This window comes from Mytilus californianus, unplaced genomic scaffold (assembly GCF_021869535.1).
Source record: "Mytilus californianus isolate M0D057914Y unplaced genomic scaffold, xbMytCali1.0.p SCAF_9, whole genome shotgun sequence".
NCBI lineage: Eukaryota > Metazoa > Mollusca > Bivalvia > Mytilida > Mytilidae > Mytilus > Mytilus californianus.
The window spans coordinates 41,832,814-41,844,965 of NW_026262745.1; the positions used below are offsets into that span (position 1 = coordinate 41,832,814).

The 12,152-nt window shown below is 30.9% G+C and overlaps 1 protein-coding gene across 2 annotated transcripts in view; it reads right to left on the reverse strand.

Moving 5' to 3' along the window:
* The window catches only part of LOC127713938 (short transient receptor potential channel 4-like), an 83,161-nt gene that overhangs the window by 37,470 nt on the left and 33,539 nt on the right, over nt 1–12,152 (reverse strand). For both annotated transcript variants that reach the window (XR_007987545.1, XM_052219891.1), the window contains exon 3: nt 1,786–2,325. Coding sequence is in view for 1 of the 2 variants with exons in the window: in XM_052219891.1 (XP_052075851.1) it covers nt 1,786–2,325 (540 nt within the window). In the remaining variant the exon portion in view is untranslated. The remainder of the gene's footprint in view (nt 1–1,785; nt 2,326–12,152) is intronic.

The following is a 12,152-nucleotide window of genomic DNA, read 5'->3' on the forward strand; positions in this document are numbered from 1 at the left end:
CCCCTCTACCAAGAAATTTGTTTTGCATGTACACTTATAAAAATTGTGGTTTTTATCCAACGCAATCATAGGTTTGAATGTTGTTTTCAGTTTAGACTTGTTTGTATTTTTTCGTTTGGGCTTGTATTATATTTGCCTTTCTGGTTTATATGATCCGTTCATCCTATTTCAACTCTTCAAAATTCAAGAGTCTATCCTAAATTGAGGTAAATTATATGACCTTCCAAATACCGTTTCGATTCCTAACATCACTGAAGAGACATTAATTGTCAAAATCCAGATATGGTGTACTAATTTTTGCCTTTTGTTTGAGGTATACCACCTTTTCCGTAAGTTAATTGTTTTCTGTTTGGTATTAAATTAATAGTTAAGATCCATTTTGTTACATCTGGTGATCAGTTTTTTTGGCAATCGCCAATGGTAGTCAGCAGGGTTTAAGAACATCTGTTGTTCGACCCGTTAGTCTAACGCGTTTTGTTAAAATATACTTTTTTACCTTTTTGTTTTTTTTTTGGAAAATGTTGTTTGTGCTGTATTTAGACCCCTCTACCAAGAAATTTGTTTTGCATGCCCACGTATAAAAATAGCGGTTTTTATCCAATGCAATCATAGGTTTGAATGTTGTTTTCAATTTAGACTTGTGTTTTTTTATATATATATATATACATTAAATAATTATAAACAAAAAAATAAATGGGGAATGTGTCCATGGGACACAGATGATGCCCCTGCTTGTCTATCATATAAAGTTATAAAGGGACATAACTGAAAAACGGTAAAAGTGACACTACCAAAATTTGTACTTGATCTGAGTTTTGTGTTAATAACAATTGTGTATAAGTTTCATAACATTTGGTTGAGGCAAACTTAAGTTAGATAACGGAAATGAATAATTCAGCAATTTTTCCATTTGTAAAGGGGCATAACTCTAGAACAATAAGAGTGACACCCCAAAAAACAAACTTGGTCTGTATTTTGTAGTACATGTAATAACATTTGTGTATAAGTTTCATAACATTTGGTTGAGGCTAACTTATGTAAGAGAACGGAAACGAAAAATTCAGCAATTTTTCCATTTGTAAAGGGCATAACTCTAGAACAATAAGAGTGACACCCCCAAAAAACAAACTTGATTTGTATTTTGTAGTAATAACAATTGAAAACGGTTTAAGTGACACCACCAAAATTCCACTTGATATGTATTTTGAGGTATTAAACATTGTGTATAAGACTCATAGCAGTTGGTTGAGGCAAACTTAAGTTACAGAACGGAAACGAAAAATTCAGCAATTTTCCATTTGTAAAGGGGCATAACTCTAGAACAATAAAAGTGACACCCCAAAAATTCAAACTGATCTGTATTTTGTGGTAATAAGAATTGTGTATAAGTTTCATAGCATTTGGTTGAGGCAAACTTAAGTTAGAGAACGGAAATGAAAAATTCAGCAATTTTTTAATTTGTAAAGGGGCATAACTCTAGAACAGTAAAAGTGACGCCACCAAAATTCAAACTGATCTGTATTTTGTGGTAATAAGCATTGTTTATAAGTTTCATAACATTTGGTTGAGGCAATCTAAAGTTAGAGAACGGAAACCAACTTTGGGACGTACAAACGGACGGACAGACAGACAAGGGTAAAACTTAATGCTCCCTCCGCCAAAGCGGATGCATAATACAATAATCAGTTTACAATTTACCTATGGAGATTGGGTATAACTTGAAAAAAGGGGCTAATACATACAATTGTAAATACAGTGTATCTTGAACATTTATAAAATAATAACCTTTTTCTGTTTAAACTTGATAGCGAGTTTGAGACGGCTAAGTTTGAGCTTTTCCTGCACAGGAGGTTCAACAATTGGTTCCATGTGTGGATTACATGCTGGTGTATTGTCCTGATTTAACACAACTTCCAGCTCTTTAGATCCTCTTGTTTGGTCCAATAAATCCGTAGCAAATTCCTGACACTTTTTACCCAAACTTTCATATTCAAATTTAAATTCATTTTCTAAGTTACTCAATCGTCTTAATTCCCAACTTAATTCAAAGGCAGTAAGTATTGGGTCCTTACTGGACAGAGCAATCAAAGACGGACTAGCTAAAGCACGATAGGCATTTATCCTAGAACGAGAATGTCGTAAACAGTCATCTTGGCTTTCACGTAGACAATATTTACAATTACACCTAAGATTATGGGGCTTAGGTATTCTGTAACCCCTGTCCAATAAAAGTTTGATGATTTCATAATTGTCTCTGTGAGCAGCAAGAATGATAGGTGTGATATCTGGTGTGAATGAGCTGCTGGGTGCACTCTGGAGTAATGCCTAAAAATAGAAAATATATTTGTACTAGATGTTAATGAAATAGGTAAAATTTTGTGCCCAGTGAAAAATATAATTCTACTTGAAGTCTTTTGCAATCCATGAAAATTAAGAAAGTTAATAATTCTTTGTGTGAAAGAACTGATTACTCTCTGGTTAATTTCTGAATTTACAGCTAAGTGCAGTGGCTGTGCACTGTACTAAAATATTTATTATTTGTTTTTGGATCATGTAAAATATGCGAAAATATTCCAAGCAGAAATAGTTTGTACAAATCTTTTTGTTTTTGGATGTCCTAGTTGTCTCATTGTCAATCTTTTACCTCATCACCTTGTTTTTGTATAGACTATTTCTTTAATATTTTTTACTCTGTACTAATTCTGACTTTTAACACTTGTTTTTTTCTATATTGTTGACACCACATTAATATAAACACAGCTAAATTGTTATGCCTGAGCAGAGGAAGATGTCAGTAAAAAAAAGAAATTTCGCTGCAGCATGTCTGTGTTTAAGTGCATTTAAACATTCCCTTCACTGAAGTAATAAACATTGCAACATCAGCACCAATCTTCATACTTTACTTGCAACAAAAATAAACTATGTCTACAGCAGATGTAAGCCTCTTCCTATCTATCTGACAGACAACATGCTTAAAAACTTGAAAAGTGAAACAGTTGCCAAGTGCTCACTTGACAATTCTTTTGAGGTCTTTCAACTGAAAAGTTATGATACAATCTCTCTCCTCCAAAAACAAATAAATATGTGGTAAAATCATCATTGAGTTATTAGTATTTTTTCTCCTACAAATTATGATATTTTTTATTGTGTTGAAATTAAGTTGCCATAGAGAAGATTCTTATGTTTATCTTGTTGCGGGGTGTTGAAGTCTATGATGCATCTAGAGAGAAAGAATTTAATTGATGTAAAGATGCAGTATTTCTAGAAATATAATACATCAGTTATTCAATTTACGGCTAAATTCAAAAATTAAGTAAACTTTTTTGTTTGTTTATGATGGGACATCAAACAGACTTTTGTAAAATCTTCCTATTTTTCGAATTTTACTGCATGGTTAATTTTTTCTACATTCCTTTTTATCAACTTTCTGTGCTTTTTCTGTTTGGAAGATGAAATTTCATTTATTTTCCAGCAAAAATGGGGTTAGTTCCCTTTGAATAATATATTTACTTGAACCAGATCATGGTTCCATTTTTGGTCAAAATTGAGCAGACAAAAATATAAGCTTGATAATCATTTAAACATTAAAAAATAATTTAATAAACAAGATATGTGTCACTGTTAAACATAATGTGTAAAACTTCATGAATAACATTAAGTATCAGTCAGATTCTGTTCAAAACTAGTACTGGTAATACTCAGACCACATATGCTTGCTAAAAACGAAGACAATTTTGGTGAAAACTAGCCCTTCTTGAGAAATACTGGAAATAGATGTATCAGTGGAAAGTCAAAGTTATAATGTGCACTATACCACAATATGCATAATGATTTAGCGATCATGTAAACTATGAAAAATTATCCCGACACAATTAGTCTGTACAAATCAACAACACTGATGTGATTAGGTAACACTTAGTATACAATGTGGGAATTGAACCCAAAAACAAAAAGATTATACCCTGACACCTTGAAAATTATCCACAGATAAGTCTTAAACTGACATTAAGTTTATATGTTGCTTTTCCAGATGCCCGTCATGTTACAAAAAGATCTGAGATTAGAAAAAAGGATTAACTGTTAACACTACCCAAATTGTGCAGAAATTGAGAGTGATGAGATCGTCTTATCAATCCCCATCATTTTTTATCAATATATTCTACACAAAGTAAAATATAATTGACTTACCTTGACATTACATACTCAGTTGATATTTTGTTAATCAAGAAATGTCAGATAATATGCACCCCTTATGGTTGAGAAACAAGACTGAATATATAAAGAGTTGCGCCATGAGCATATGATACACCCGTCGCCCTTTTATCTTGTCTTTATGCTTTAATTGAATTTATATGATCAACTAGAAATACTGCTCAAATAGACCCTCCCCCCCCCAAAAAAAAAACATAACAAGACATAAACACACAGTGGTACCCATTGACACAAAACATGAGTAATTTGGCACTGTTAAAGTTTAACTCGATTTTTGAACAAATAAAATTCTACAACTGTCCAGAGTTTGAAAAATTTGGACAGACTTTTTGACGATTTTTCAACGAATAGAGTCTATAACCCCGAAATGTCATATCAGAAATATATAAAAAAAAACTAAAGGGAGCTTATTTTAAATAAATATAAACAAGTCACCAAAGTTTCATGAAAACTGCTCTAAGCATTTTAGAGTTATTGTCGGAAACTGGAAAATCCCCCCTTTTTTATGGATAATGTCCCAATACTCCAAAACATAAAATCAGAAATTAAAAAAAAATTGAAAGGGAACTTATGCAGATATATATGAATAATTCACAAAGTTATGAAAACTGTTCAAAGCATTTTTGAGTTATAGTCAAAAAACTGGAAAATCCCCCATTTGTTATGAATAAAATCCCATCATTCAGAAATGATAAAATGTAAAATTTATAAAAATTGAAAGTGAGCTTACGTCAATCGATATAAACAATTCACCAAAGTTTCATGAAAATTGGTGAAGAGTATTTGAGTAATTGTCCTACGTTATGACAACAGTATATACCATAATAGTCATCCCATTAACAGGCGTATAAAAAAGGAAAGTCTTTAAATGTAGTGACCCAACTTTTTAAGATGTGTAACTTCATAACACAGTTTTTTTTCACTTCTATTGATTGCTTATATATAAGGTAAGACAAGGTCAATAAATGTACTTGAATTTTTTTGATTTTTGATTAATGACAAATTTAATTTCAGTTATTAGAAGAAATTATAAAATTAGATATATATGGAGGTGGGAATAGCCGGTATCCCATATGATGATTAACAGAAAAATTTTGTTAAAATTAATATTAATGATAAACATTTTACTTGTGTGCATGTACATGTCACCAACAGTGGTAAGAAAATACAATATGACAAGGAAAAATAACATATTTAAAAATAAAGTGGCCGTTGATGCTGACGATAAAGGCCATTCTTACCCTTATATATGGGCATAGTAGGACTGCATCAAAATATATAAAGGACATTTACATTCCTCATTTCCAGACACATATACATTATTAAGCATGGCAACTTCATCACAAAAGCAGCAGACAGCAAAACAATTCAATTACCATAGGAACCTGATAAGTTTATAAAACAGATATGTCTCATTTATCCAAAACAAAAGAACCTCAATTAACCAAGCGTTCTCTAGAGACTTCATCGTAATTGCAATGTGACTGAAGAACACAAAATGTTAATGCCGTATTATCAATCTGTATCGAGAGAAGTCTACTATATGATAACACCAGAGAAGAAAATAACAACTGATTCGATTTGTTATATATATGATCTTAATTCATTTCTATTTGTAATAGATCTATTCTGTAACCTGATGTTAAAATTCAATACTGTGCAAATAGTTATTAACTACTACAGATTTGTCCTCAGGATATTGCTATATCAAATCAAATAATAGGATCACATCAAATAGGAATGACCTGTTCTATTAGAATAAGTTTAATTTGTGTGTAAGTTTAATGATCCAATAATAATTTCATCACTAATTTAAAATCAGTTAAATTTTTCTGGTATATTGAAATTAATCAGAGTCGCAAAATATATGCTTGAGACAGATTTCAGTGCACATGATACTTCAAGTTTTAATAAGATTCAATAGAAATCCTTTAGTTCTAAATCAAACAAGAGATTTTTTTTTTATTTTAACGACCTTGCAACTGAGTGAGTCACCTACAAATTATAAATGAGTTCTGACTTCTTGAATTTTGAAATGCATCCAAACCTTATGTTTTATTGTGTTATTTTAGAGCTATAAAATAAGTTTTATCATATGATTAAGTAGAATTCATTTCAAGAATCCTAATGCACAATAAGGAAACTGGCAATGAACACTTTCAAGCATAACTAGATGCTAAGATTAAGTACACATGTACTATCGAGGCACTCATTTCAGACATACAAAGAACTTGCTTTATCTTTTTTTTTTATATCTTCATGCACATTCTGACTGAGTTTCAATAAAAGTGCTTGAATTTTCATTCTTTGTTCACAACCTACATGCAGTACAGAACTAATGGGTTTACCCACATCAAAAATTATTGTTTTCCAATCTTTAAAAATTATGACACTGCACATTTTTCACTTTTTCAAATGATTTTTATAATTGTAAACTTTTGTCTTTGCCATTTCCATATATTGAAAAAAGGACCCAAAGCTGGCTAGCCAAAACATTTGATAGATTGTTTGTTTGCTTTCCAGAGGAAAATATTACATGCAAATTTAGACCTATAATAAACTGTTTAAAAAAACCCGGTTACAAGTGATTAATATCATGAAATACCATGGCATAAGATTTTTGTTTGGTCAGGCTCCTTGAAAAATAAATAATTCAGGTTCAAAGTTGAATTGTGAATTTCTATCAAAAGTGGGGAGTCTCACTACACAGGCGTGCAGTCCAACAGCAGTTGACCTATTGCTGTCTTTTAAATTTTTGTGTCATAAGGTTTGCAGTCTAATTGATGTATACCTGACCTCTTCTTTTATTCATAGATCATCAGTTTTGCATATACATGAAAAGCCTTTCTAGATTAAACTCTATCAACTAAATGTACACTCCTAATAAAAAAAATATCGGAATTCAAGTGCAATAACTCTGGATTCACAAAGATTTTTTCCAAATTATATGAAACACAAAGTAATCTTTGAAATTGGATGGCAAGAATGTTTTCATTACACAATATCTACACTGTATTGTCATACAACCTTTCACTGGCAATGGGCTAGTAGATCAATTTGAAGAGATGAATTCAAACTGCAACTTAAAAAAATTGTCCCAATGGTATATGGTATTGACAAAGGGCAATTAGCCTCATGTATTAGCACACTAAATGGTTAACAACTTGACATTTTGCCTATTGAAATTCTAACATGTCTGAACTGAATGAACAGAATTAAACTGACTAACGGACGGACAGATACACAAACTGTAAAACATAATGCCCCCTACTATTGTACGAACATAAAAATGCTTTACTGATAAATTGAGTATACTCTATCACCACTTTAATTAGTACTAAGTAAATATTGATATCTTTGCAATTAAATTCCATGACAACAAATAAAATTAAACCTGTAACATTTGCAGTTGATTAATAATGCAATTTACGTGAAACGTACAATGCTTTTTGTAATCAATGTTTAAATTATAAACATCTATAATACAATGAAAGATATTTTAGGTTCTAGGTTTCTAATTAAGAAATATGTTTCAATTTAGATTTCAATTGCTGTCATTTGTAAATTCTTATAATGAAATAGGTCGAAATAATTCAAAATATTGAAAGGTTGACCAAGTTTAATTTGCAATCATTGACAAATAAATTCCCGGGAGTTATGCTGCTGCATATGCTGTGTCAATAAAAAATTATTACATCATAATCTTTTTGAACTAAGAAAGATTTAAAAAAATTTCCTGGATAACTGAATTACTTAGAATTGTAAAAGTACACACCATTAAAAAATATATCAGCTGTACTTTGGAGACACAGCGCGATTAAAAGTTTAGAAACGGATACCAAAATCTGTCAATGCAGACATATTGTATCAGACAAATCAGGAAAATAATGAACTTAAAGCATTGGAACCAATCACAACTGTCTGTAGCATTGGACAAACTCTACGATCTGGATGACAAAAGGTTAACGGATATCGACAAAAAATATCAAACTGATCTAAATGGTCAGTACTTTTAAGTTGTGTTATAATAAAATTGTTGATTGTGGTAAAGTGGCACATTGTGAATGCTCTTCCTACAAAACCATGCATAATTTCTAGTATCAGAAAGCATCAACAATGTGTATTTAACCATATTATATTGCCAAAAATAACCAGAGTTTAAATTACAATTACTTATGACACATGAAAATCTAGTAAAATGCAAAAAATTTCAATTTAGTCCCTAAATTCTCAAAATAACCACGTTTCCATTGAAATGGCAAATTAGGGGGGAAATTAACTACAAAAGATCCAAACTCATGGATTTGGTAATGTTATGAGTGAAGCCTTTTTTCTGCAGTCTATGATGTCTGTCTTATAACTAAGGTTAAGTATGTATTATAAATGGCAGGATAATGGTCAAGTACACATGATAACTGGCAGCAGTCTTACAAATGACTCGATAAGCTTTCTGGCAAGTGGTTTAGAAGAGGACAGTTCACAAAGTCTCATTATGCTTCAATAGACCAACAATGGTAAAATTCCATGACAACTACCACAAAAATTGTCAAAAGGAAATTGTGGTGTAGTATTCAAGTGCACATGAAAAAAAATCCTATCATCCTATGTATGAAAGCTTTAAGCAAATGTGCTTAGATAAGCAGTGTGCTACCAATTGATGGACATGATTTTAATACTATAAGGCCCAAGACCACAATTAATGATCCCGCTTTTCGTTGTCCACGAATATAGTTCCTTTTAATTAGAGTGTATTTTTTCTTAATTTTTTTTCTTTCCCTTCCTCACTCATTTCTTAGTTTTTTTTGGGTGGAAATAAAAGAAGAGAGGTGAAATAATCTTTTGGATGTTGTATTTTAACTGATTTTGATATGGAAAGAGTGATTAGGCCAGGTGCAAAAAGGTGATATTTACAGTTTTCGGAACATCTCTTGACTTGTCCATAGGGGTATGGATGTGTATTGGCTAAATTTGTAAGAGTCATTGGTTCAATCTTTCTGAATTTTGGATATATTTTTGGACTAGTACTATACATTATACACACAAAAGATTTGACAAAAATGCAAGGTGCAATTTTTTTAATGAAACAAAACGTTATAAAGAACTAATAGGGGAATTTAATTGTGGTCTGTGGCCTAAGAGGTGAATTCAGGAAATATTGAATTTGTACTTTGACAACTTCCCTGAATGATCTATTGGTATTAATTTGTCAAACTACATGAGAATAAATGATTTCCACTTTTATTTGATAGAAATTTTGTAAAAAAGTGACATTTCAGCCTACATGCCCAAAATTGAACTTTTTCAGTTGTTTCAATATTTTTACAAAAGTAGCATGCTTACTTTCTCTCTGACAGATTTTTCTGGTTTTCTATTTGTGTTTGTGGTATCTAATGTAGATGTTTAACTCATTTTTGAACACTGAACACAAAAAAAAAGTAGATAAAATCAGAATAAGAGTGCAAAATGTGCTGCTTTAATGGTCTTAGTCTAACGGTCAGTATGAAGCAAGTGAAAAATGAGGTTCTATGCACATACAAGTTGAATTCCTTTTAGCAGATTTCACTGAATCTGTATCAAAAGCACTTATTACTGGTTGTTTGACCTTGTCTGTTTCACAGACTACCTTTATTTTCTTTTGTTTGATAGCTAGTGGTTAAAATATTGGCCTTTTGAGGCTGAAATTTCATGCCGGTTTTAAAAAGTAAAGTAAATAACTTTGCATCAAATCATACTGTCTACATATATAGTTGAAAGTGACAGTCATGTTACATCCAGGCTCCATGTTTTATTATATCTAAACAAAGATTTGAGCAAAAAGAAGCATATCTCTATCTACCATATCATTTATATGCTTTTTAATATGCAAATGTGGGGAACGACCTAAATTGACAACCTGTTTTTTTAAGCTTGACATTGCTGAAGACCATTTTATTCACATGTGTTATGCTATTTGAAACTTATATTTCCATTAAAAGTACATTTATAACATGTAAAAGGTGTTTTTATAACTTAACAACTTCAGAAAATTGTGGTAAGTGAAAAATATTACATTTCATATAAGGCCTCGATTCATTTGAAAACCTCTTTTTTTGGCACAGGCTCATATAAAATTTACTTCTGGCCATTTTTTATAAGTCTGAAACATGAAGTATGCTATCTGTTGCTTTTAATAGGTGATAACTTATACATAGAAACATTAAATAATGTAAGTTTTGGTATATTTTGGTTTTTAGAAGCCCAAATTTGATAGTTGAAATTGTTCTAATTCAACACCACAATTCAGCACCCAAAGTTCAGATATAAAAAATGCCACATTTTTTAGAATTGGTATCATATGGCTTTGAAACTTTGTAAACTGTTTTATAATACACTAAGCTTAAATCATGCCAAGTTTTATTAGAATTGGTCAAGTTTTAGACCCCTAATAGGCCCAAGACCACAATTAATGATCCCGCTTTTCGTTGTCCACGAATATAGTTCCTTTTAATTAGAGTGTATTTTTTCTTAATTTTTTTTCTTTCCCTTCCTCACTCATTTCTTAGTTTTTTTTGGGTGGAAATAAAAGAAGAGAGGTGAAATAATCTTTTGGATGTTGTATTTTAACTGATTTTGATATGGAAAGAGTGATTAGGCCAGGTGCAAAAAGGTGATATTTACAGTTTTCGGAACATCTCTAAAAATGACTTGTCCATAGGGGTATGGATGTGTATTGGCTAAATTTGTAAGAGTCATTGGTTCAATCTTTCTGAATTTTGGATATATTTTTGGACTAGTACTATACATTATACACACAAAAGATTTGACAAAAATGCAAGGTGCAATTTTTTTAATGAAACAAAACGTTATAAAGAACTAATAGGGGAATTTAATTGTGGTCTGTGGCCATAACGTCCTCTGCCTCTGGGTTCAGCAGGGGGGAATAAGATTATGGGAACTTTACAGGAAGTTGCCAAAACATTTTTCCAATTGTGCAGGTGGTAAATTTAGACTTAAAATTCCTCATCCTCAATATAAACTATTCATCCATATATCAGAAACATTTCTGCAAATTGTGGTTATTATTTTTCCTGGGAATTTTTAATTCAAATATTTTTTTTGTTTAAAAAAAGAGAGAAATTTCATAACAAGAACAAATCTATATTTATCCTGAAATAAGGAGAGCAAAATAGAGAAACAAAAACCCAAATTCATATAATTTTGTCTGACTGTACATTAGAAAAAACATAAATATTCTTAACTCAATGCACCATACAATTCTAAGCAGAGAAAGATACAATTATATACAGTACTGGCTCCATTGTTCTGAAATCAAAGCTCAGATTCCCTTAATTATGGAGACAGAATATCATATGTAAATACTAGTGTCGTCATACCTACAGATTTCTTTCATGAAGAAACAGTTGCCTGGTAGACTTCAAATGTCACAAAAAAACTATCTCTAATAGCTACCACATTATCAGGGGCCATAGATCTATTCCATTATATTCTGTCTCTATTAATGAGGTAGCTTCATGAAAATGTCAGATGTAGTTCTTTAACTATTCTTCATTGGTATTAATCAATTATAACACAGCAAACATTTTAACAATCAGCTTTTTCAAAATGTCAAAGAATGAATATGGTAAGGTTAAATAGAAAATTTACAAATCTCTTTTTATAAAATGGAAACAATTAATCTTCTTCAGAAAACTTTGACGTCATACAGAATATATTTTTTCTAATTTTACTTTGATGGCCCTTCAATTTTCCAATATCAAAATAGTTTGGCTGTATTAATGTCTAAAGCGAGAAATAAATACCGATTAAGACAGGTATAAGGATGTTTCAGATGGATTTAAGTCAGTTTGTTTTTAAGAAAGAATTTCTCATATTCAGATTACAAAATATACAAAACATATAAATCAGACTTTTTAAAGTTTGATTCAAATCACCTTTACTGA